Source organism: Erythrolamprus reginae, chromosome 6 (assembly GCF_031021105.1).
Source record: "Erythrolamprus reginae isolate rEryReg1 chromosome 6, rEryReg1.hap1, whole genome shotgun sequence".
In the NCBI taxonomy this organism is placed as follows: Eukaryota; Metazoa; Chordata; class Lepidosauria; order Squamata; family Dipsadidae; genus Erythrolamprus; species Erythrolamprus reginae.
This window is the reverse complement of record NC_091955.1, coordinates 97,716,677-97,739,950: the sequence shown is the minus strand read 5'-3', so window position 1 is coordinate 97,739,950 and position 23,274 is coordinate 97,716,677. Positions and strand designations below refer to the sequence as shown.

Genomic DNA, 23,274 nt, shown 5'->3' with positions numbered 1-23,274 from the left:
TACCAGACGCTACCAATACGCCCTCTGGGATCGTCATGAGCACATGCGCACCCGTTGGCACAAGATTTCACTTCTGCACTTGTGCAGCAAGCGAAATCTTGCGCAAAGACGCTCTCGCGTGCGAGATTTCAGCGATTCCTTTGCTTCCACACATGCAGGGAAAGGTCGGCAAAATCCCGCGCATGAGAGCATCTTCGCACGAGATTTCGCTTGCTGCGCATGTGCAGAAGCAAAATCTCATGCGCGCATGCATTGGGGCGAGGAGACGCCTGCACATCTCCATTTACGCCACCAGAACCCCAATCCCAGGCGTATTGGCAGCAGCCCACTGCTGATTGAACTGAAGGATCTCCTGTTGGTCTCCGAGCTCGGAGGTTCTCTCGCAGGCATTTCATGACCCAGTGATCGGGGGGGGGGGGGGGGGGCTTTTGCACAAGTTCGTCTTGTCTACCAGTTGCGGCCCTATCTTGACCAGGAGGTGCTCCGCACATTCCCTCAGGCCCTCATCCCCTCTCGTCTTGACTATGGCAATGCGCTCTACATGGGGCTACCCTTGAAGAGCGTTCGGGGACTTCAGCTGGTGCAAATGGCCCGTGCAATAACAGGTATACCAAGGTATGCCAGAACTCCAACTTTACGCGTGCTGCATTGGTTACCAGTCGGTCTCCGAACACAATTCAAGGGGTTGGTTATCACCTTCAAAGCCCTAAATGGCTCAGGGCCGGACTATTTATGGGACCGCCTCCTCCTTCATACCTCACTGCGCCCAGCAAGGGCCCCCAGAGTCGGCCTTCTCCAGGTCCCGTCCGTCAAGCAATGTCGGTTGCCGGGACCTCGGGGAAGAGCCTTCTCTGTTGCAGCTACAACCCTGTGGAATCTCCATCATTGGTAGCTTTCAAGAAGAGCCATTCGTCTGAAATGGTATAAGGTATAGGGTTACATGCCAGCATCTTCTGGTGGAACTAGCCGAGGGTTGAACTAGAAAGACCTCCAAGGTCCCTTCCTTGCCCACACAGCAGAGATTCAAGACTTACCAACCGACTTCGGTCGTCCTGCAGGGACGAGAGAGCCTTCCTGAGGCTGGACGTTTCGGCCGACTGTAGCTTCACTTCCTCCGTCTTGCGGGTTTTGTCCAGCTCGCTCAGCAGACGGTCTCGCTCTGCCTGCAGGCTGCCCATGGCCTGCGAGAAGCCCTTCACTTGGCCAGAGGCCGTCTCCAGCTCCGACGAGATCCGGGCAAGCTGTGAGTCTTTGGATCGAAGCTGCTGGTTGAGTTTCTCCAGCTTGTCCAGGAAGCCCTTCTCTTCCGTGGAGTCTCGGAGAGCGGCGAGTTCGGAGGTCAGGCCATCCCTCTGCTTCTCGAGGTCCGTCTGCGTCTCCTGGACGTGGAGCTTCTCCCGTTGGAGGCTTTGAACCAGCTGCCTCTGCTCTTCCAGCTCTGCCGCATATTTCTTCTCCAGGGCGTGACGTTCTTCGTGAGACTGATCCCAACTGTCTTGGAGAGAACTCATGGCTTTCTTGAACGACTGGATTTGGGCCTTCAGGTCCTGGTTTTCTTCCGTGACCGTGAGGAGGTTCTGCTCCATCTGCAGGAGGTCCTTGGCCAGTTCCGCCACCCGTTCTTCGGCTGTCTCGGTCTCGTTCCGCAGGAGTCCAGTGTCGTGATGGAAGCTTTTGAGCTCTTTCTTCATTTTAGCTTCCGCATCCTGCAACTCCTGACGGAGACGTGCTAGCTCCTCTTCGAGGCCCGCCGCCCGCTGATTGGCCACCGACAGCTGCCCACCCAAACTCTGGATTTCGTCCACTTTCTCTTGCAGCTGCAACTGCATCTCCAACATGGAGCCCCCTTCCCGCAGGACCAGCATCTCGTCCTGCAACTGGGAGATGGAAGACTTGAGCGCTTGGACCTCCTGCTCCAGGCTCTGCTTCTCCAGCTGCAGGGCCTCCACCCTTTGCTGTAGGTTGGCCAAACCAAGTTCGGACTCTTGCAGTTGGCCTTCCACGCCCGCCTTCTCCTTCTCCAGAGCCTGGATCCGGTCGATCTGGGTTTTCAGAAGCTGCTTCTGCTGGGTGTCCTTGATGGAGATGACTTGGTTCAGGTCCTGGCGGTAGCGGACCAGTTCGGCATCCAACTTGGCATTCTCCGCGTGCAAGTCATCTATCTGGCCGTGGAGGCTCCGAAGTTGCTCCTTCAAGGAATTGTTCTCGGCAGCCGATTCTTGGATGAGCTGATCCTTCTCTAAAATGGCGGCCAGGTGACGTTGTTCCAGCTGCCGATAGTCTTCTAGGACTCTGTCCCGGTCATCTTGCAAGGAAGACATGGATTTGGTGAAGGAATCTAGCTGAGCTTTGTGCTGCTTGCTCTTTTCGTAACTGTTTTTCAACTTCTCCGTGAGACTGTTCGCTTTCTCCTGAGCGTTGGTCTTGTCAGCCTCCAAAGCCGCCTTCTCAGCTTCAGTCTCGGCCAACTGGTTCTCCAACTCCTTCAGGTCCCCCTTGTGCCGCTCTTGGACTTCTAACAGGGCTTCGGCTACGGCCTCTTCCTTGGCAGCCACAAGACGGACAATCGTCTGCTCCTTCTCGCTCATCTCGTTGTGGAGTCTCTCCGTCAGCTCCTTGGAAGCCCGCAGGTCAGCCCCCAGTTGCTCAACGCTCAGCCTGCAGTCCCGGAGACTGGCCTCATGGCTCTTCGCGGCCTCTGAGCTCTCGAGACGCTCCCGGTCGCAGCCTTGGAAGGAGGCCTGCAGGTCGGCAAGCTGCTTTCTCAGAGACTCAAGTTCTCCTCCTTGCTGGAGAACCTGGGCCTGGGAGTTGCTCAGTAACCGTTGGGCCTCTTCCAGTTGAAGTCCGAGTCTGTGTTTCTCCTCCTGGAGCAGCCCGACTTCTTCTTGATGGTGCTGGAGCTCCTCCTGGGCCTGGGACTCTTGGGCCGACTGGCTGCGTTCCAAGCTGCAAGCAGAAATGGCAGAATCTGATAAGAGCCCATACACAGGAGGGTCAAACTTGATTCCATTATAGCAACGGCATTTAGACTTATATACCATTTTACAGTGCTCTACAGTCCTCTCCTCTAAGCGGTTTACAGAGAGTCTGGCTCTACAATCTGGGTCCTCATTTGACCGACCTTGGGAAGGCTGAGTCAACCTGGAGCCTATTGAGATTCGATCTGCCAAACTAGCTGGCAGCCAGTGATCAGCAGAAGTAGCTGCACCACCAAGGATAGATAGATAGATAGATGGATGGATGGATGGATGGATGGATGGATGGATGGATAGATAGATATAGATACAAGATAGAGAGAGAGAGAGAGAGAGAGAGAGATACAAGATAGATAGATAGATAGATAGATAGATAGATAGATAGATAGATAGATAGATAGATAGATAGATAGACAGACAGATAGACAGACAATTGGTGGATAAGATACATTAGATCAGTGGTTCCCAACGTGGGGCCCACACCCACAGGGGGGCAATTTGCTTTTTAATGGGGTCAATTGGAACCTTCTTTAAACCAGGTTAATGGCCTTCTAGGCTTCCTCCACATGAGTTGGAGTCCATTTTTTGAATCGTAAGAATTATATGTCCCTGGTGAGGGGAGCATCAGGATTTCAGAGATGCTTAGGTGGGGCGTGGCCAAAGAAAGGTTGAGAGCCACTGCATTAGTTACATTAGACAGACAGACAGACGATATATAGAAACATAGAAGACTGACGGCAGAAAAAGACCTCATGGTCCATCTAGTCTGCCCTTTTACTATTAGATATTTACTAATATTTACTAATATTAGATTAGACAGACAGATGGGATGGATGGATGGATAGGTAGGTAGGTAGGTAGGTAGGTAGGTAGGTAGGTAGGTAGGTAGAGGAAATGGGGACCTTGGGGGTAAGGAGATCTGCGTCCTTCCCCTAGGAGTACATACTCTAGTTCTCCTCTTGCCCCAGAGGAACCTCGGGAGGGATGGGTGGGTCAACCCCTTGCCTTACCTGGCCACGAGGCCTTGGAGGGCTTCCACCTGGAGAGCCATTTCCTTGGCCTGGTCTTGCAAGGCAGCGCAGGCCTCTTCTCTGGCACAAAGCTCCCGCTCCTTCTTCTCGATGGCCTCGCCAAACTTCTTCTCCCACTGCCTGGACTCGTCAATCACCCGGTCCCTGTCGTCTTGCAGGGAGGACATGCTTCTGGTGAAGGCTGCCAGCTGGGCCAAGGTGTGGTTCAGGTTGCCCTGAAGCTCTTTGGCTTCCTGGTCCTTTCGGCGCAGGGACACCTGGAGATCTCGCGCCGACTCCTCCGCGAGCGCCTGCTTTTTCCGCAAGGCCTCCAGCCTCTCGTCCATGTTCCTGACCTCCTTCAGGTGCTTGGCCTTCTCTTGTTCCACACACCTCTCCAGCTCCTTCTCTTTTTGACTCAGCTGACCTCTGACCTGAGCCCGGGTGGTCTGGAGCTCCTCTTTCACCTTCAGGCTCTCAGCCACCACTCGGGCAGCTTCGCCCTGAGTGTCGTCCAGCAAGACCCTGCAAGAAGTCAACTCGGCCTGGACCTTCTTGGTCCTCTCCTCTGCCTCAGCCATGCTCCTCCTGGTGGCCTCCAGCTCTTTCTTGGACTCACTCTGGACGAACTCCAGGGCCTTGACGGTCCTCTCCAAGGCGCTGATCCTCTCCTGGCTTTTGATGCAGTCTTTCTGCAGCTGCCTCACTTCCTGCTGTTTCTCTTTCAACAGTTCCTGGAGTTCTCTCGCCTGAGTCCGGCCGCTGCCTTCCTTCCAGGCGCTCTTGACCTTCTCCGCGTTCTCTTTCTTCTCGGCTTCCGCCTCAAGCTTCTCCCTCAGCAGATGCCGCTTCTCGTCCTCCAGGCGGCTCAGGGCCCCGAGGAGGCCTTCCGCCTGGTGGGAGAGCTGCTGATTCTCGCTCTGCAGGTTGGCCATGTCCTGCTGGTAGTTCCCAATGCTCCCGTTCAACTCGGCCAGCTGGTTCATCAGCCTCTCTTCAAGGTCATCCTTCTCGGCTTCCAAGGCTTCTCTCAACCGCAATGCCTCGGCCAGCTGCTCCTTGGTTTGCCCACGAGCTTCCTCCATCTCGGTGACCTTTTCTTGGAGAGCTTCCAGTTCCTGGCCTTTTAGAGCCACTAAGCCCTCCAAGCGGGTCTTCTCTTCCTTCAGGACCTCCAAATCTCCATGGGCCTTATTCAGTTCCCCTACCACCATCTTCCTCTTATCTTCTAGTGCCGCCACTTCTTCCTGGAGCTCCGCCACTTGCTGACTGTCCCCAACTCTTTCATCACACAAAGGGGCAGCTGTGCTAAGCTCTTCCTTCTCGTCCTCAAGTCCCGGGGTGATGGCGGTGAGAACTTCGGAACCCGTGTCTGGGTCTCCTCCCTCAGCGACCTCCTCTGAAGGTGATGTCATGGTGGAACTGACCGCCTCGCTTCTGGCCACCATCTCCTCCACTTGGGTGACGCTCTGATCTTCCTTGTTTTGCAACGCCTGCCTCAAGTCTTGGATCTCCTGCTTCAAGAGGTCCTTTTCGGTGACCAGCGCTTTCATCTCGTCGGAAAGAGTCTGGCAATTCTTCTTGGAGGTCTCCAGCTCTTCTTGGAGAACAGAATTGGTCCCACCCTGACTGCCATCCCCAGGATGGATTTCTAGCCGCAGCTGCTCGTTCTCTTCCTCCAGTTCCAAGATCTTCTGCTGCTTGGATTTGGCGAACTTCCTCATCTTCTCCTTCATGCCTTCCATCTCCTGTTCGGCTCCCTGCAGGCGAGCTTCCCTGTCCTTCTTCTCAGCTTCCGCCCCTTTTAGCCTGAGGAAGAGGTCCTGCTTCTCCTGCCGGACGCTCTCCATCACCCGCTGGATCCGCTCGGCCTCGTCGCTGACGTTCTCGTACGACTGCAGGAGCGTCTCGTACTCCTTCTGCAGCTCCTCGTGTTTCCTCCGCCACTCCGAGAGCTCCTGGGCCTGTTTTTCCTTCAGCGAGTCCATTTCCTCACCCAGTCTTGTCTTCTCCTGAGTCACCCCTTCCAGCGCCAGCTTCAGACTCTCGCAGGAACCGGTCACGTTCTGGTTTTCCACCAAGGCACTGTCCACCGCGGAGATGAGTTTGTCCCGTTCCTCTTTGAGGACCGCCAGTCTGTCCAAAAGGACCACTTTCTCCTTGTCCAGTTCAGACGCCCGAAGCTCTACCTCTTGAAGACGGAGAGCGGCGCTTTCCAGAGCAGCTTTGGTGCCGGACAACTCGTCCTTCAGCTCCTTGCTCTCTTTCAGGGCTTCCTTCCTGGAGATGAGGGCTGCCTGCAGCTTCCTCTGGAGCTGGGATCTGGACTGGGTCTCTGCCGATTTCGCCTGCAGCTCCACCTGCAGCTGCTGGGCTTGGTCCAACTGCCCCTGCAGAGCTTGGATCCTATTCTCCTTCGCTTGCAACTCTGCTTGGAGGCCAGCCAGGGACTCGTCTTTATCCGTTAGCTGGGAGCGAAGGCCTTGGATTTCTTCTCTGCTGTCGAGTTCTTCCTCCTCTTGGTGGTGTCTCAGCTTCTCCTGCCTGGAGATTTCTTCCTGGTTCTCCTTCAACTCCAGCTTCAGGATTTCCATGCTGGCTTCGGCCTGACTGCAGGCGGCTTCGGCCCTCTCCGCTTCGGCCAGAAGTTGCTCAACTTTTTCCTGGAGGAGCAGCACCTTCTCAGACTTGACGTCAAGTTCTCCTACTAGATGCGCCAGGTGGGCTTCCAGTTCTTTCTTCTCCTCCTGAAGCTTCTCCAAGTCGGCCTTCAGCTGGCCCACCACTGAGTCTTCGCCGGTTGCCAAGGGAGCACGTTCATTGACGTCCTGCTGGCCAAACTCCTCCACAAGCCCTGAAGAAACATCTCCGGCAGGCTTCTGAGGAGGGAAGCTCTCCAGGGTCTTTGACAGCACCTGGAGCTGGTCCTGCAGTTCCTCCTTCTCCCTGATTTCCTGCTCAAGTTGCTCTTGCAGCAACCTGTAGCCTTCCTTCTGCTGCTTTAGCAGCTCCCGATGGTGACGCTCCTTCTCCTTGGCTTTCTTGATGGTCTCCTTCCGCGAGACCAGAGCTTCCTGCAGCTTCTTCTGGAGCTCTTCTCTCTCCTGGACCAGTGCCGAGAACTCTTGGTGGATGGTTTCGTTTCCTCCTTCCGGGCCGAGGTCAGTTTTGCTGCTTGATCCACCTGCCCCAGAATCTTCTGGACTAGACCCTTCCGAATTCTGATCCGCCATGCTCTGTTTCTCAGGGGCCAGCTTGCAGTCTCTGAGCTCAGTTTGCAGGGCGTCGATCTGGAGGTCCTTCTGCTGTAGGCGTTGCTGCAACTCTGCAATCACGGTCCGTGGCCACGTGCATTCTTCTTCCACGTGGGCGACTTGCGACGACGTGGCTTCCTTGGCAGAGGGCAACTGGTTCAGGGAAGCGGTCCTGCCTCGCCTTATGGGATGCCCTTGGCCGCTAAGGCTCTCTGAGGGATGTCCACCACCTTCGGTCTCCTGAGCCAGCCCTTCCTGGCTCTCAGCTGGAAGCCCTTCCCCTCCTTTCCCTTCCTGCTCCAGCTGGCGAACTCTGCCCAGGAGCTCCTTCCTGCTGAGGAGAGCAGCCTGCAGCTTCTTCCTCATGAGTTCGTTCTCCTTCCTTAGAACTTCCGCTGCTTCATCCGAGGTGGGCAACTCCTCCGTCGGCAGCAGGCGTCTGTCCTCCGTCTCCACCGCCTGCTCTCTGGTCTCCTTCCCTTGCTGCAAGACGCTCAGCTGCTCCATCGCGCTCTTCAGCTCTTTCCCCAGCTCGAACTTCTCCTCGTTGAGCTGCACCATCCGGTCCGACATGCCCACGCTGACTTCGGTCATCCTCCGTTCTCGCTCCACCAATTCCTGCTGGAGCCTCTCGACCTCCAGGGAATTTTCCGAGAGGAGCAATGCCAGCTTGTTGGCTTCCAGCTCCTTCAAGGCCAGGTCCTGAGACTGCTCCTCAGCCCTTGCGGAAGCCTCCCGCGCTTGTTCAACCAGGGCTCGGGCGTTCTGCTGCTCGTCCTGGAGCTGGCCGAGGAGGTTCCTCCCCACTGCCTCTTGCTCCGAGAGGCGACCCTGGGCTTCGTCCAGGTCGTTCTGCAAAGCCACGATTTTCACGTCCTTGGACTTGGCCTCGTTCTTCAGGCTCTGGATCTGCTCTTTCAACAAACGAAGGTGGGAGATGGCACTTTCGTAGTCGGGAAGCTGAGGCTGCAGCTCCGGATGGGCAGGGCTGCCTTCCGGCTGAGCATTCATCTCTGCGAGGAAGCAGAGTTCCTTCAGCCGGGACAAGAGCTGGCCCCGCTCTTCATCCAGGGTCTCCACCGCCTTGGCTGAGCCCTGCAGCTCTTCTCGAAGCTGGACAATTTCTGTGCTCTTCTCCTCCAAGGCTCCCTGGTGAGTTTCCACGGCGTCCTGCTGCCTCCTTCGCAGCTCAGCCACTTCCAGCTCCAACCGGGCAATCTTCTGCGACTGCATCTCGGAGCCCAGCGATGGTCCCTGAGCGGTTTCATTCTCCTCTGGTCCCAAGAGCAGCCCAAGGACAGAAGGAGAGTCCTGGATGTCTACAGTGACCAGGGAGCTGCTGCTTGAGTCACTCTGGGTGGCCGCGGCCCCTTCTCCCTCCGTCTCGCCGTCGCTCCCCTGGGATTGTCCCCCTTGGGCCTCCAGGCTGCCCGAGAGCGGAAGCTGCCCCTTGAGGAAGGCGATCTCTTCCTGGGCCTCCTGTAGTTCCAGAAGCAGGATGGACAGTTGATGCTGCCTCTCTTCAGCAAAGGAGTCCAGGAGATCGGGCTGTCCCTCCGGTTGGGCCGGCAGGGGATCCTCCAGGGCCTGGTCTGCGGTGGTCTGAAAAAAGGAAAGTCGAGGAGTCAGTCCTCTACAAAAAGCAGATCACTTCCTACCTCGCAGTGACCAATAAGGGCCCACAGGGTTGGACTTCTCTGGGTCCTGTCCACCAAACAATGCCGGCTGGTCGGGCCGCGGGGAAGAGCCTTCTCTGTGGCAGCCCCAACCCTTTGGAATCAACTGCTTCCAGAGATCCGTACCATCCCCACCCTACCGGTCTTCTGGAAAGCCGTCAAGACCTGGCTTTTCCGGCAAGCCTGGGATTAGGAATGACTGAGCGTGTGTATGGCCTTTAGGGTTTTTTATGCATTTTGTATTAATTGTTGTTTCTACCGTCTTATTTTTTTACTGTTTCAAAAAATTGTGATTATTGTTAGCCGCCCAGAGTCCTGTTGGAATGGCCTGGCATATAAATTTAACAAACAAACAAACAAAACAATTAAACAAAAGCAAATGTTTTATTTCATATTGTATTTTATATTCATTTATTTATTTTAGATTGTATTATTTTACTTTATTTATTTATTTTGGAGTTCATTGAGTCTTTCCTGATAAGTTTGATGCTTCAGACCTTCCACCATTCTTGTAGCCCGTCTTTGGACCCCTTCAATTTTGTCAATATCTTTTTGTAGGTGAGGTCTCCAGAACTGAACACAGTATTATTCCAAATGGGGTCTCACCAGCGCTCTATATAGCGGGATCACAATCTCCCTCTTCCTGCTTGTTCTACCTCTAGCTATGCAGCAAAGCATCCTACTTGCTTTTCCTACCGCCCGACCACAAAATAATAAAACTAATTTTAAAAAATCAAGTAAATTGATATAGTATAATAAAATCAACCCCCGCCCTGATGACAGCAGATCACACAAGCCATTTAATGGGCTCCATTCCACTCTGTGCTGTCCAGGCCCACTGGAAGAACCAGAAAAGAATTAGAGTGGGGGGGGGATACCTCATTATGGCCAGCAAGGGCCCATGGGGTCAGTCTTCTTCGGGTCCCATCCGCCAAACAATCTCGGCTGGTGGGGCCTTGGGGAAGAGCCTTCTCTGTGGCGGCTCCGACCCTTTGGAATCAACTGCCACTATCTCCACCCTACCGGTCTTCCGGAAAACCGTTAAGACCTGACTTTTCCAGCAGGCCTGGGATTAGGATTGACTGCACATATGTATGGGTTTTTAAGGCTTCTATGTATTTTTTAGTATTCCTGTTTATTCATATTGCTTTAAAAACTTATAACTACTGTTAGCCGCCCTATTGGAGTGGGCAGCATATAAATAATCAATCAATCAATCAATAATGTAATTTATGGAAAGAATTACCTGGCTCGGGGGAGGAGATGGGACTGCGGCCGCTTCCAGTTCTGGCTGAGACAAGCTGAGTTCCGGGGGTCCTTCGGGGGTCTTTCCTGGGATAGAAAACACAACATGAGCTTTCTCCACCTCGAAGTGGAATCACACACACACAAACACACACACACCCAAGCTGAGATAAACAGAGAACGGCCACCCACTGGAGCCCACGCCACGAATCTGCAGCCAGACCAGTGTTTTTCAACCTTTCTTCTTCAGGGGACCCCTTTGGTGTCATCAGATTCCTGGCAGAACCTGCACCATGTACCGCTACCCTTTATGTCCCTTCAGGGTGAGCCCCCAATTTTTTTCCATCTAAAAATGTAGATGTAATGTAGTTAAGTGTTGTTTCAATTTAGCCGGCGCCCTGGCACTGCTAGCAAACTGCTCCCCGTATACCAGTGTCTCCCAACCTTGGCCACATGGAGATATCTGGACTTCAACACCCACAATTCCCCAGCCAGCGAAAGTCTGGGTCTCCTGTCCAAGTGAATCCCACAGCGAAATCATTGTGACTGTACTGACGAGTCTTACGACGAGAATCGGCAGCATCAGTTGCGGCCCTATTTGGACCGGGGGTCACTGCTCACAGTCACTCATGCCCTCATCACCTCGAGGCTCAACTTCTGTAACGCTCTCTACATGGGGCGACCTTTGAAGAGTGTTCGGAAACTTCAGATCGTGCAGAATGCAGCTGCGAGAGCATTCATGGGTTTTCCCAAATATGCCCATGTCACACCAACACTCCACAGTCTGCATTGGTTGCTGATCAGTTTCCGGTCACAATTCAAAGTGTTGGTTATGACCTGTAAAGCCCTTCATGGCATCGGACCAGAATATCTCCGGGACCACTTTCTGCTGCACGAATCCCAGCGACCAGTTAGGTCCCACAGAGTGGGTCTTCTCCAGGTCCTGTCGACTAAACAATGGCGTTTGGCGGGGCCCAGGGGAAGAGCCTTCTCTGTGGCGGCCCCAGCCCTCTGGAACCAACTCCCCCCAGAGATCAGAATTGCCCCCACCCTCCTTGCCTTTCGTAAGCTGCTTAAAACCCACCTCTGCCGCCAGGCATGGGGGAATTGAGACCCTCTTCCCTCTAGGCCTTTACAATTTTATGCATGGTGTGTCTGTATGTATGATTGTTTTTTTATATTAATGGGTTTTTAACTGTTTTTAGTATTGGATTATTGTTATATGCTGTTTTGCTACTGTTGTTAGCCGCCCCGAGTCTGCGGAGAGGGGTGGCATATAAATCCAATTAATTAATTGATTGATTGATTGATTAATTAATTAATTAAATCTGCACTGTGGATTCAGGTGCAACGTCAGGCGATTGCTCAGTAACATCAGCTTCATCTAACTTAATAAATCGGTCCATGTCAGCGGTAAAAATACGTTTAGATTTAAACTATATTGAAAATTAATGCGTACGACACCGTACGGTCCAACAATGGAAACGGAAATAGTATGAAGGTAAACAAGGGCAGCAACGAATAACTGCGTAGTGGTCATGCATAGCATGGTGCAGGTATGCAGGTTAGGCGCGATACGGCCCTGGTCGGTTTTGCCCTAATTTTTTTTAACACCCCCCCCCCTTTATTAAGTCACGGAATCCCTGTCTGGCCCTTGCAGAATCCCTGGGTTCCACAGGACCTTGGTTGAAAAACACTGAGCCAGACCGAGGGGACGTTTTTCATTTGGCAAAAATTGAAAGGGCTCAAAACCCCGGAAGCTGCCAAGGGCCCAACCCGTAACTCCTAACACAGAGAGCAAACCTTGCTCCCTTCTAGCACTGGTGATGCTCCCTAGTAGGGTTATAAAACGTCTGCAAGCTCAGCGAGCGCCAGAAACTCTCACATTTCCACCCTGAGCTACAAAGTCTTAATACCACTCTACTACCAATTTATACATGGTATGCTTGTATGTACGATTGGTTCTTTAAATTGGGGGTTTTTTAGATTATTTTTAATATTAGATTTGTTTACATTGTCTTTTTTATTGTTGTTAGCCGCCCCGAGTCTTCAGAGAGGGGTGGCATTCAAATCAAATCAAATCAAATCAAATCAAATCAAATAAATAAATAAATAATGAATGAATAAATAAATAAATAAATAAATACTACGCCCTGGTCCAACCACACCTGGAGTACTGTATTCAGTTCTGATCACCACACTTCAAAAGAGACATTGAAACTCTGGAGAAGGTGCAGAAAAGAGCAACCAAGATGATTAAGGGATTGGAAACCAAGACTTACGAAGAGAGACTGAGGGAACTGGGCATGGATAGCCTAGAGAAAAGGAGGGCCAGAGCGGACATGATAGCAGTCCACAAGTATACGAGGGGATGTCACAGAGGGGAGGGGATCACTTTATTCTCCAGGGCACCAGAGGGCCGGACAAGGAACAACGGCTGGAAGCTGACCAAGGAGAGATTCAACATGGAGATAAGGAGGAACTTCCTGACGGTCAGAGCGATCAACCAATGGAACAACCTACCAGCGGACGTTGTGAACTCCAACACTCTGGATATTTTTAAGAGAAGATTGAACTGCCACTTGACTGGTGTGCTATAGGGTTCCTGCTTGGGCAGGGGGTTGGACTCGATGGCCTTCATGGTCCCTTTCAACTCTAACAATAAACAAATAAATAAATACCTTGTGTGGCAGAAGCGTCGTCGGGTGGGCTCTCTGATGGCGCATCCGCCTTGTGCCGCAGCCGGGCGTTCTCCGCTTGGACAGCCTCGTAGCTGGCATGGAGGTCTTGCTCTGCTTTCTGGAGCTCCGCCATCTCCTGGTTCTTCTCCGCCACCTCCCGGGCGTGCCTGGCCTCCTGGTCCTGCCTCTCCTGCTCTCGCTCGGCCTGGGCCGCCCTCGCCTGGGCCAGCTCTCGGCTCAGCCCTTGCACCTCCTCCTGGCTGCGCTGGAAGGCCGCCTTCTGCTCGGCCAGCGCCAGCTCCAGCCTCTCGACCAGCCTTGCGGATTCCTCCTGGGCGGAAGTCAGGGTGCTTCTGGAGGACTCCAGCTCTGCCTCGGCCTTTTGCAACTTCTCCAGGAGATTCTAGGGAGGAGAAAAGACGGAAGTGCGGAGAGAGTCACCGTTGATACTGTGTACATCAACTGGTTGGCTTTGGCCATATGTAAACATATATAAATGCATGTTTAAATGTATTAAAACACTATTGCTTTAAGAGTAATGTTGCAGTTAGCCATAAGAGGGAGCCAGACGCGTGTTTCCCTCCCTCCCTCCCTCTGATTACTCTCTGCTATTACTATTATGCTCTGTGACTGTTGTGTGCTAAATTCTGGTTTATATATTCTATCTATCTATCTCATCTATCTCTGTCTGTCTGTCTGTCTGTCTGTCTGTCTGTCTGTCTGTCTGTCTGTCTATTTCTATTCCTATTCCTATTCTATCTATTTATTCAATTTCTATGCTGCCCTTCTCCTGGGACTCAAGGCGGCTTACAGCAAATTTATGCAGATTATAAATCTGCAATAGAATCTAAATGAAAGTACAGTCTTAAAACCCCAATACTTAAAATTAATCAATCACATCGATACATACATTCAACTGTTGGCTGGGGCTAGATGTTAGCAGCTCAGTGACCCCAAGCCTATCGACAAAGGTGGATTTTTAGACCCTCACAGGCCAGGAAAGTGGGGACAGTGCAAATCTCCGGAAGGAGTTTGTTCCATAGGGCCGGGGCTGCCACAGAGAAGGCTCTTCCCCTAGGTCCCCGCTAGTCGGCCATGTCTGGCACACACACATATCGTGTTTCCACGAAAATAAGACCAGGGCAGCTTTAGCATGCAAATAAATTGCCATAAAAGGCGTCTTTTGCTGGGGATCCCAGGGGCGATACCTGCTTTTCTTCCTGAGTGATGTTGAGTTCCTGCTGCAGCAATTCGACCACCTGTGACCGGCCCAACAAAGCCTCCGCTTGTTCCTCCACCTTTCGCTGCAGCTGCCTCAGATTCTGGGGGGAGAGAGAGAGGCCCCCAAAAGGCCCTGTTTCAAAAAGCCACAAGACTAAAATACAAGATTCCTCACTGCTGACTTTGCCTCTTACAACTGAGGAGGCCAAAATTCCTGTCGTTGAGCAAGACCTTTGTTTAGTGGCTTTTGCCCAATTTTAGGACATTTCTTGCCTCAGTGGGTAAGTGGATCTGGCTGCTCCATTGACTTTAATTTTAATTTAACTTAATTAATTGAATTTAAATGCAGCCCACTCCCTGAGGTCTCAGGGTGGCTTATAGCAAAGACTATAAGAACATCATAAGAAGAGCCCTGCTGAATCAGGCCAAAGCCCATCAAGTCCAGCATTCTGTGTCCACCAATGGTCCATGGGGATCTTGAGTAGAAAGAGAAGGCAAGACCCTCCCTTTCCCTTGACCCTGAAGAAATGGGACTCAAGGGAACCCTGCCTGCCTCAACCAACATAGAGGTGGCACTTGGAAGAAAGGAGGGAGGTAGGGAGAAAAAGAAGGTAGGAAGAAGGAGGGAGGGAGAGAGAAGGAGGGAAGGAAGAAAGGAGGGAGGGAAAAAGAGAAGGAGGGAAGAACATAAGAAGAACCATGCTGAATCAGGCCAAAGCTCATCAAGTCCAGCATTCTCTGTCCCCCAGTGGCCCCCCAATTGTCCATGGGGATCTTGAGCAGAAGGAGAAGGCAACACCCTCCCTTTCCCTAGACCCCCAACAAATGGGACCCAAGGGGACCCTGCCTGCCTCAACCAACACAGAGGCAGCACTTCGACATCCCTTTCAATCACCACCTATGATACACTTGGCATCCCTGAATCTGTCTCATCCTGCCTTGACGCTCTCCAGGCCATCGCTACAAAGCTGTCACTTGTTAGTTAGTCATACTGGTTCCCCCAACCCATGGACTTTGCTCATCAGGTCGCAAACGGGATTCACACTGCAACCGTCATAACTTCGAATCGGTTGCCAAGCGTTTGAATTTTGATCCCGTGACTACAGGGGTGCTGCAACGGTCGTAAGTGTGAAACATGGTCATAAGTCACTTTTTTCCAGTGACGTTGTAACTTTAAATGGTCCTTAAGTGAACTGAGGCCAGTCAAGGGGTGACCGTGACCGATGGCAGCGTTCCCTGAAACCAACCCACCTGCTGCGCTTCTGCTTCGCGGGCTGCCCAGGCCTCCACCTGTTGCGCTTCTGCCTGGCACTGGAGAAGGGCCTGTTCTTCCAGAAGGGTCTCTTTCTCCAGCCCCTCCCTCTGAAGGGAGCAGATCTGCCAGGGGGAGCGTGAAATAAAATGAGGGTTATGATGGGGGAAGAATGAGAAGAGTCCAGGCGACCGCTGGAGCCTCTGAGCAGGAAAGAGACACAGGGTTAACATCATCCCCTTCTATGGGCAGCCTGGGAGTTGGGGAAGAGCAGAGAAGAGAATCTTTGAGCAGAAGAGAATAGGACACAATAATGGAGTAGAATAGAACCTTCATAGAGAAGAAAATATTAGAATACAAGTACAATAGAGTAGAATAGAATAGAATATATAGAATAGAACAGATAGAATAGAATACTAAAGTAGAATATAATATTTATATAGAATAGAATAGAACAGAACAGAATAATAGAGTAGAATAGAATCTCCACATAGAACAGAATAGAACACAACAGGACAGGATAGAATAGAATACAATCTTTATTCTATTCTATTCTAGAGTAGAGTAGCTGATGGGGGCCCAAGATGCACACAATGTCGACAGAGTCAAGGCCGCCTGAGAATTTCTTGACCGTTTTGTGATTGAAGGCCAGGCTTTTCTCAACTGTAGAGTGACAGGAGATGAAACTTGGGCTCCAGAGAGCAAACCATCAATCAAGGCAGTGGCATCACACCCATTCTCCTTCAGCCCCAAAATTCAAAACTCAGCGATCGGCGAAAAAATCTTGGGCCCCCATTGCAGCAACGTCCCTGCCCTTCGCATTCAGGGAGCGCATGACAGCGCACACCACTGGGAAACGGAATGAGGTCGCTCATCGCTAATCTTCCCCAGGTTAGAGTCGATGATCTACTGATCCCTGTCACTGCTTGGTCTCTTCCGCTGGCTTCCCGCTATATACCGACTTCCCCGCCAGAGCTACGGGCCTTGTAACCTTACTTTCCTGATAACCCTCGTATGTATACAAACGGCAAAGCTTTGCAGGAGAAGTTATAGAAATTTCAGAGAAGAGAAAACACCCAGGAATCTATAATTTACAGTCGCTGGTTTTGCCAATATCAGCCTGAGAAGGTCCCAAGAGGACAGAAACCACCAACCCCAAAAAAGCCCAGACGGGCATCGCGGATCCCCCACCTGGCCCTGGGCATCACCGAGTCTTCCCCTCGCTTCTTCCAGCTGCTGCCGGAGCTCCCTCGCCGCTTCTTCCTGCTCCTGGAGCTGCCTCCTGAGCCCACCCGTCTCGTCCGGCGGCCCCTCGCTTGGGCTGTGGTCTCCCTGGGGAAGCGCAGAAGACAGGCAGGAGTTTTAGGGGGAGATTTAGGCAGCTCTGGACTTTCCAAAAGTGGTCACGTTTTAGGCAAAGCGCCCGTCACATCTCTGTGTTATCAAAAGTGGGTCTCTTTGCCAGCGGAAGTGGGCAGGGGGTCTCTGGAGAGGAAGGGGCCACGTAGCCGAATGGGAAGCCAGAAAAGACCCACCTTTGCCCCACGCGGGACATTTTGGCCGCCCGGCTTGGAGATGGTGACTTGGCCCCTGCGGAGGGGGGGAGGGGTGTCAAGCTGGTGCAGGCGTTGGTGAGAAACCAATGGCTTGCCACACTATCTATAGAAGGCCTGATGTCGGTGAGAACTTGGGAGGGGTGATTTAAAATAATAATAATAATAATAATAATAATAATAATAATAATAATAATAATAATAATAATAAAAAATCTTTATTAACTATACTGCTCAAAAAAATAAAGGGAACACTCAAACAACACAACAGAACTCTAAGTAAATCAAACTCTTGTGAAACCAAACTGTCCACTTAGGAAGCAACACTGATTGACAGTCAATTTCACATGGTGTTGTGCACATTCAACTTTGCATAGAACAAAGTATTCAATGAGAATACAGTGTTCCCTCCATTTTCACAGAGGATGCGTTCCGAGACACACACACACACACCGCAAAAGTCGAATTTCCGTGAAGTAGAGATGCGGAAGTAAATACACTATTTTTGGCTATGAACAGTATCACAAGCCTTCCCTTCACACTTTCAACCCCTAAAGTGCTATTTCTCATTCCCTTAGCAACCATTTAGATTATCACTCACCATGTTTATTTATTAAAGTTTATTAAAAAAATATTTATTAAAGGCGGATCAAAGTTGGGTGATGACATATGACGTCATTGGGCGGGAAAAACCGTGGTATGGGGGGAAAAGTATTTTTTAATTAATATTTTTGAAAAACCGTGGTATAGGCTTTTCGCGAAGTTCGAACCCGCGAAAATCGAGGGACCACTGTAGATCGTCCATTCAGATGTAGGATGGGTTCTTTGAGGGTTCCCTCCATTTCTTTGAGCTGTGTATATTGGGAGGGGTGATTTTCGGGATGCAGCCCCAAAGCATTCCTTCGAGTAGTTCAAGGCCATCCTATGCCCACCCAGCACTACGCTGGCACCATCTGAGTGGGCAACGTGATACGTCTGTGGGTGGGTCGGTGGGTGGGGGACAAGAGATGTGGACTTTCAACTGGGTGGGAAACACAAATTCGGCCTTTCCCATCCTGGCACCTCTGGTTTTCCCCGGAAATTCTCCCCGTGGCTCCGGCAATCAATTGGAACGTTGAGGAGCCCTTTGACTTGGGACTCCGATTGAGTTATGATGCTACTGGCACCCTTGACAGGGGGCTCACCTGGGCAGGAGGCGGGGGCCCTTCCGGCTGCCCCTCGACAGGCGCTGGCCCTCCCTGGGCGGTCAGCTCCTCGATGCGCTTGTTCAGGTTGGCCACCTTCACTTTCGCCTGCAGCTTCAGCTTCAGCAGTTTGGCCTCGGCCGCCTGCCTCTCCTCCTGTAGGGGAACCCTGAAGGTCAGACACAAGCGGCAAGAGCCACAAGGGTGTGCGTGTGCGTGTGTGTGTGTGTGAGGGGTTTGGGGAGAGAGTCGTCTGCATCAGGGGAACAAAAGATCCCGGGAAGCCCTTTCAGTCCAGAAGGAAAAGCTCACTGCCTAGGTCGGCAAGCGTTGTATGGCCTCTGTACACATCGATGGTGAGACCACACTTGGAGTGCTGTGTACAGCTCTGGTCACCACACCTCAAGGAGGATAGAATGGAACTGGAGAAGGTGCAAAAAAGGGGCAAGAAGTATGACGAAGGCAATGGAGCCCCTCCCTTATGAAACCAGGTTGAAAGATGGTGTTTAAGGGGGGACTTGATGGAAGGGTATAAAACCATGCATGGGATAGAAAAGGTGGATAGAGAGAAATTATTTTCTCTATCCCACAATACTGGGACGAGGGGCCCCTCCGTAAAAGCTCACAGGTAAGAAAGTGAGGACAAATCAAGGGAAATATTTCTTCACCCAGAAGGTCCTTGGTTGATGGGATTCCCTTCCAGAAGAGGTCGTGACAGCTGCCAGCCTGCATAGCTTCAAGGCAGGATTAGACAGATTCATGGATGCCAAGTGTATCGGTGGTTATTGAAACAGATGTACAAGTGCCACCTCTATGTTGGTTGAAGCAAGCAGGCAGGGTCCCCTTGGGTCCCATTTGTTAGGGGTCAAGGGAAAGGGAGGTTTTTGCCTTCTCTTTCTGCTCAAGATCCCCATGGACAATTGGTGGGCCACTGTGGGCCAAGAATGCTGGACTCAATGGGCTTTGGCCTGATTCAGAAGGGCTCTTCTTAGGTTCCTATGTTTGGGAGGGGTGATTCCTGCAGGGGCCCAAGGGCCAGGTTACTGCCCCTCTCTCATTTATTGATTGCTCCATATCCCACCTTTGTTACTTTTACAAACGACTCAAGGTGAGAACATATCCAGCATACCTGACTCCTATGTTCCCTCCCGCAAGGTGAGTTGAGCTGGTTTTTGTTCAGACTCAGACCATAACTGTTGGGTTGGCAATATGTTAGCTGCAGGTGTTGCAGATTGCCACAAGAGGGAGCTACAGTTTATATCATATTTCTCTAAGTCCCCCTCTCTTGTTTCTCTTTGTTTGGCTACTCGCTGTTAGATTTGCTCTGCAATTCTCTGCCTGCTCCGTATTGTAGTCAAGTATTACAGCTAAAATGTGTTTAAGCTTGAGACAAATGGTAAAACTATGCACTCGGTAATATTTGGATTGTTGTTCTGACTTGTTATATGCATGACTTTAGACTATTTACCTAAATATGTTATTTCTCTTTTTTAAAAAAATATAATTTATTAGTTTTATAAAAGGGGAAGGGGGAGAAGGGAGTACAAAATCGAAAAAAGGGGGGAGGGGGAGGAAGAGTACAAGTGTAATAAGTTTCAGGTGAATTAACAAAGATTTACAGAGGTCAGTTATATTCCTTAGTATATATATTGTTACAATATTTCTGTTCATATTTCGATCTTAGTTTATATTCCATTGACCATATTTATTATCTTTACCATATATAACTTAACAAATCTAAAGAGGAGGGTGGTAGGGAAAGAGATTGTCGGCTTCAAAAGCAGACCTTGAAGTTAGTGACTTGTCGTTCCTATTAGGCGGTGAGAAGTAGGGAGTGAGAGTAGTATTTAGGAGTTGAGATTAGGGTTGAGTTAGTAGGATTGAATTTAGGCATCTTTTGGGTTACTTTGTGTTCTAGAGCAGAGGTCCCCAACCGCCGGTCCGCGGACCGTGACCGGGCCGTTGGGGTTTTCCAGCCGGTCCGCGGCGTCGGGAGACCCAAAGCCCATCCTGCGTGGAGGGAGACGGAGCCAAGCGGGGCCACCCGGAGACCTTTTCCGTCTTCTTCTCCTCGCTCGCTCCCCTCATAACCAGCAGCCCCCGCTCGCGGGGGGATGCCCGTTCGTAGCTACGCCAGCCCGCCAAGCGTCGAGGGGGCTTCTGAGGCTGAAGGGAAGAGCCGGAATGCCCTTTCCCGCGTTTAGATTGCTTGCCGTTGGGGGAAACGGAGGAGGCGGCGGGCGGCGGTGGGGCGCGATCGCACTAGTTTCTGGAGCGAGGAGAAAAGAACCGCCGCCTCCTCCGTTTCCCCCAACGGCAAGCAATCTAAACCCGGGAAGGGCAATTCCGGCGCTTCCCTTCAGCCTCAGAAGCCCCCTCGATGCTGGAGGGATGGTTATGAGGGGAGCGAGCGAGGAGAAGAAGACGTCCCACTCATCGCTCCTGAGGGAACGGGCGAGGGGCGTCGGAGACCCAAAGCCCATCCTGCGTGGAGGGAGACGGAGCCAAGCGGGGCCACCCGGAGACCTTTTTCCCCGTCTTCTTCTCCTCGCTCGCGGGGAGATGCCCGTTTCGTAGCTACGCCAGCCCGCCAAGCATCGAGGGGGCTTCTGAGGCTGAAGGGAAGAGCCGGAATGCCCTTCCCGTGTTTAGATTTGGGGAAACGGAGGAGGCGGCGGTTCTTTTCTCCTCGCTCCAGAAACTTGGCGATCGCGCCCCACCCCCCACGCCTCCGTTTCCCCCAACGGCAAGCAATCTAAACGCGGGAAGGGCATTCCGGCTCTTCCCTTCAGCCTCAGAAGCCCCCTCGACGCTTGGCGGGCTGGTAGCTACGAACGGGCATCCCCCCGTGAGCGGGGCGGCTGGTTATGAGGGGAGCGAGCGAGGAGAAGAAGACGGGGAAAGGTCTCCGGGTGGCCCCGCTTGCTCGCTCGTCCCTCCTCACAGGATGGGCTTTGGGTCTCCGACGCCCTCACCCGTTCCCTCAGGAGCGATGAGTGGGGACGTCTTCTTCTCCTCGCTCGCTCCCCTCATAACCATCCCTCCAGCGTCGAGGGGGCTTCTGAGGCTGAAGGGAAGCGCCGGAATGCCCTTCCCCGCGTTTAGATTGCTTGCCGTTGGGGGAAACGGAGGAGGCGGCGGCGGTGGGGCGCGATCGCCAAGTTTCTGGATTGAGGAGAAAAGAACCGCCGCCTCCTCCGTTTCCCCCAATCTAAACACGGGAAGGGCATTCCGGCTCTTCCCTTCAGCCTCAGAAGCCCCCTCGACGCTTGGCGGGCTGGCGTAGCCTCCTCATTCTCCCCGCCCTGTGGAGAAGTGTGGAGGGCTGCGTCACTAAGCTCCACCCCTCCATAACCCCACCCCCATATGACCAAAGCCCCCCCCCCCCCACCGGGCCGTGGAAAACTCGTCTAACTTAAGCGGTCCCTGGTGCTAAAAAGGTTGGGGACCTCTGTTCTAGAGAACCATTGGTACAATATGTTATTTCTCAAAGTAAACTTTAATTTAAGTTAGTATAGCTGCATTATATTCACAACTAATCTCAATCCAAACATTTCTGTGTGTACACAATCTTGGTAAACAACGATTACTCTGCTCATACAATTAACACCTCTCATGCATAAGGCGGAATAGAACCCACTGGATCCTGGTGACTGGGCCAAAGTCAGACAGCCAACTTTATTTATGACTTCTATTTCTTTCTTTTTTACTAAAATCACTATTTACTTCTGTTTTTCTGCCACACTAACTCACAGCATACCAAGGATCTATTTAAACCAGGGGTCTCCAAACTTGACAACTTTTAAGACTTCTGGACTTCAACTCCCGGAATTCTCCAGCCAGCTGCGTTGAAGTGCACAAATCTTAAAAGTTGCCAAATTTGAACACCTCTGACTTAAACAATCATTGTGTTCATTTAAACCAATTCCACACAAAATGTCATCAAATTAGGTCCGGTCACTTGATGACCTGCTTTGCGATGGTCACCACTTACAACCAGAATAGGCAGGCTCCATTAGCAGCTGAACTAAAAATGTAACCATTCTACAGTGGTTGGGTGGGGCTGTGGTCATTAGTGAGGCTGCTATAAATAGCAGCCTGTGGGTTTGGCCATTGTGGAGGATTATCTGATCGTTGTGTTTCCTGACTGCTTTACTGATTTTGACCTTTTGTGTGCTGATTTTCCCCCGCTTTGAAACTAAACCAGAGCAAAGTGTGTTCACTTTGTGAAAGAAGAAGGACTGTGAATTGCCTCACAGCTGCAAGCTAAGTATCACAGAACTGATGAGGGACTTGTACCAATTACCAGGTTGTTTGGAGACGAGGGCTCTTTGCTATACCAAAAGAGGGCTTAGGTTAAGGGAATTTTCATTATAAAGAACATTGTTTTGAATTTTCAAACGTGTGTGTGTGTCTGAAATTTGTACCTGTGAATTTTTGGAGGATTCTACCAGAGAGCCCGACAGAACACTAGGGAATTGCTTTTCGACTTTTAAATATAGCAAGCCTACCCAGGCTAATTTTCCTATGTCGTCCCTCACCCTCCCCTCCCCAAAATGCAACAGGAAATAGTGGAGCAGCCTTGTCCAAGAGAAGGGCGCCCGCTTTCCCCCCACCTGAAGCGTGGGCATCCTTCTGCTGGAGCTGAGCGTCCTTCTCCAACACCAGGCTCTTCAGCTGCACCACCAGCTTCTCCATGTGGGCCAGCCGCTCCAGCACATCCTCCGGGCTCTCCTCCCCATTCGGCTGGCTGGATTCAAACTCCGGTCCCTGCAGGGGGGAGGTATGGGTGACAGGAAACAGAAGTCCCTAAGCTAATAAGGAATGATTGTACGTATTGAAGCACTATAACTTTATGAGTTAGTGCTGTAGATGGCCACAAGAGGGAGCCAGAGGCATGAGTCTCTCTCTCTCTGATTCTCTGCTTATTTATTTATTTACAGTAGTACCTCTAGATACGAGCTGCTCCACATGCGAGTATTCCAAGTTACGAGCCATGACGCGAGCGAAATTTCTGTTCGACACCCGAGCTCAAATTCAGGATATGAGCCGAGCTTCCACTAGGTGGCGCAAGAATCCTTGCTTCTGGTTATCTCGGCGCGGAAAAAAAAAGTCTAAAGGCATTCGTTCGAGATGCGAGTTGGATCAACATACGAGCTCGGTTCTGAACAAATTAAACTCGTATCTAGAGGTACTACTGTATTTATTTTATTTTATTAG

The 23,274-nt window shown here is 51.6% G+C and overlaps 1 protein-coding gene across 1 annotated transcript in view; it reads right to left on the bottom strand.

Annotated features, from left to right (window-relative positions):
• GOLGB1 (golgin B1) overlaps positions 1-23,274 on the bottom strand; it is a 30,786-nt gene that overhangs the window by 6,820 nt on the left and 692 nt on the right. The window contains exons 2-11 of the mRNA XM_070754990.1: positions 22,671-22,824; positions 22,482-22,501; positions 18,055-18,210; positions 16,509-16,649; positions 15,317-15,442; positions 14,053-14,166; positions 12,845-13,247; positions 10,165-10,250; positions 3,989-8,844; positions 1,035-2,949 (exon numbers count right to left, since the gene is read on the bottom strand). Of these exons, the coding sequence (XP_070611091.1) occupies positions 1,035-2,949; positions 3,989-8,844; positions 10,165-10,250; positions 12,845-13,247; positions 14,053-14,166; positions 15,317-15,442; positions 16,509-16,649; positions 18,055-18,210; positions 22,482-22,501; positions 22,671-22,824 (7,971 nt within the window). The remainder of the gene's footprint in view (positions 1-1,034; positions 2,950-3,988; positions 8,845-10,164; positions 10,251-12,844; positions 13,248-14,052; positions 14,167-15,316; positions 15,443-16,508; positions 16,650-18,054; positions 18,211-22,481; positions 22,502-22,670; positions 22,825-23,274) is intronic.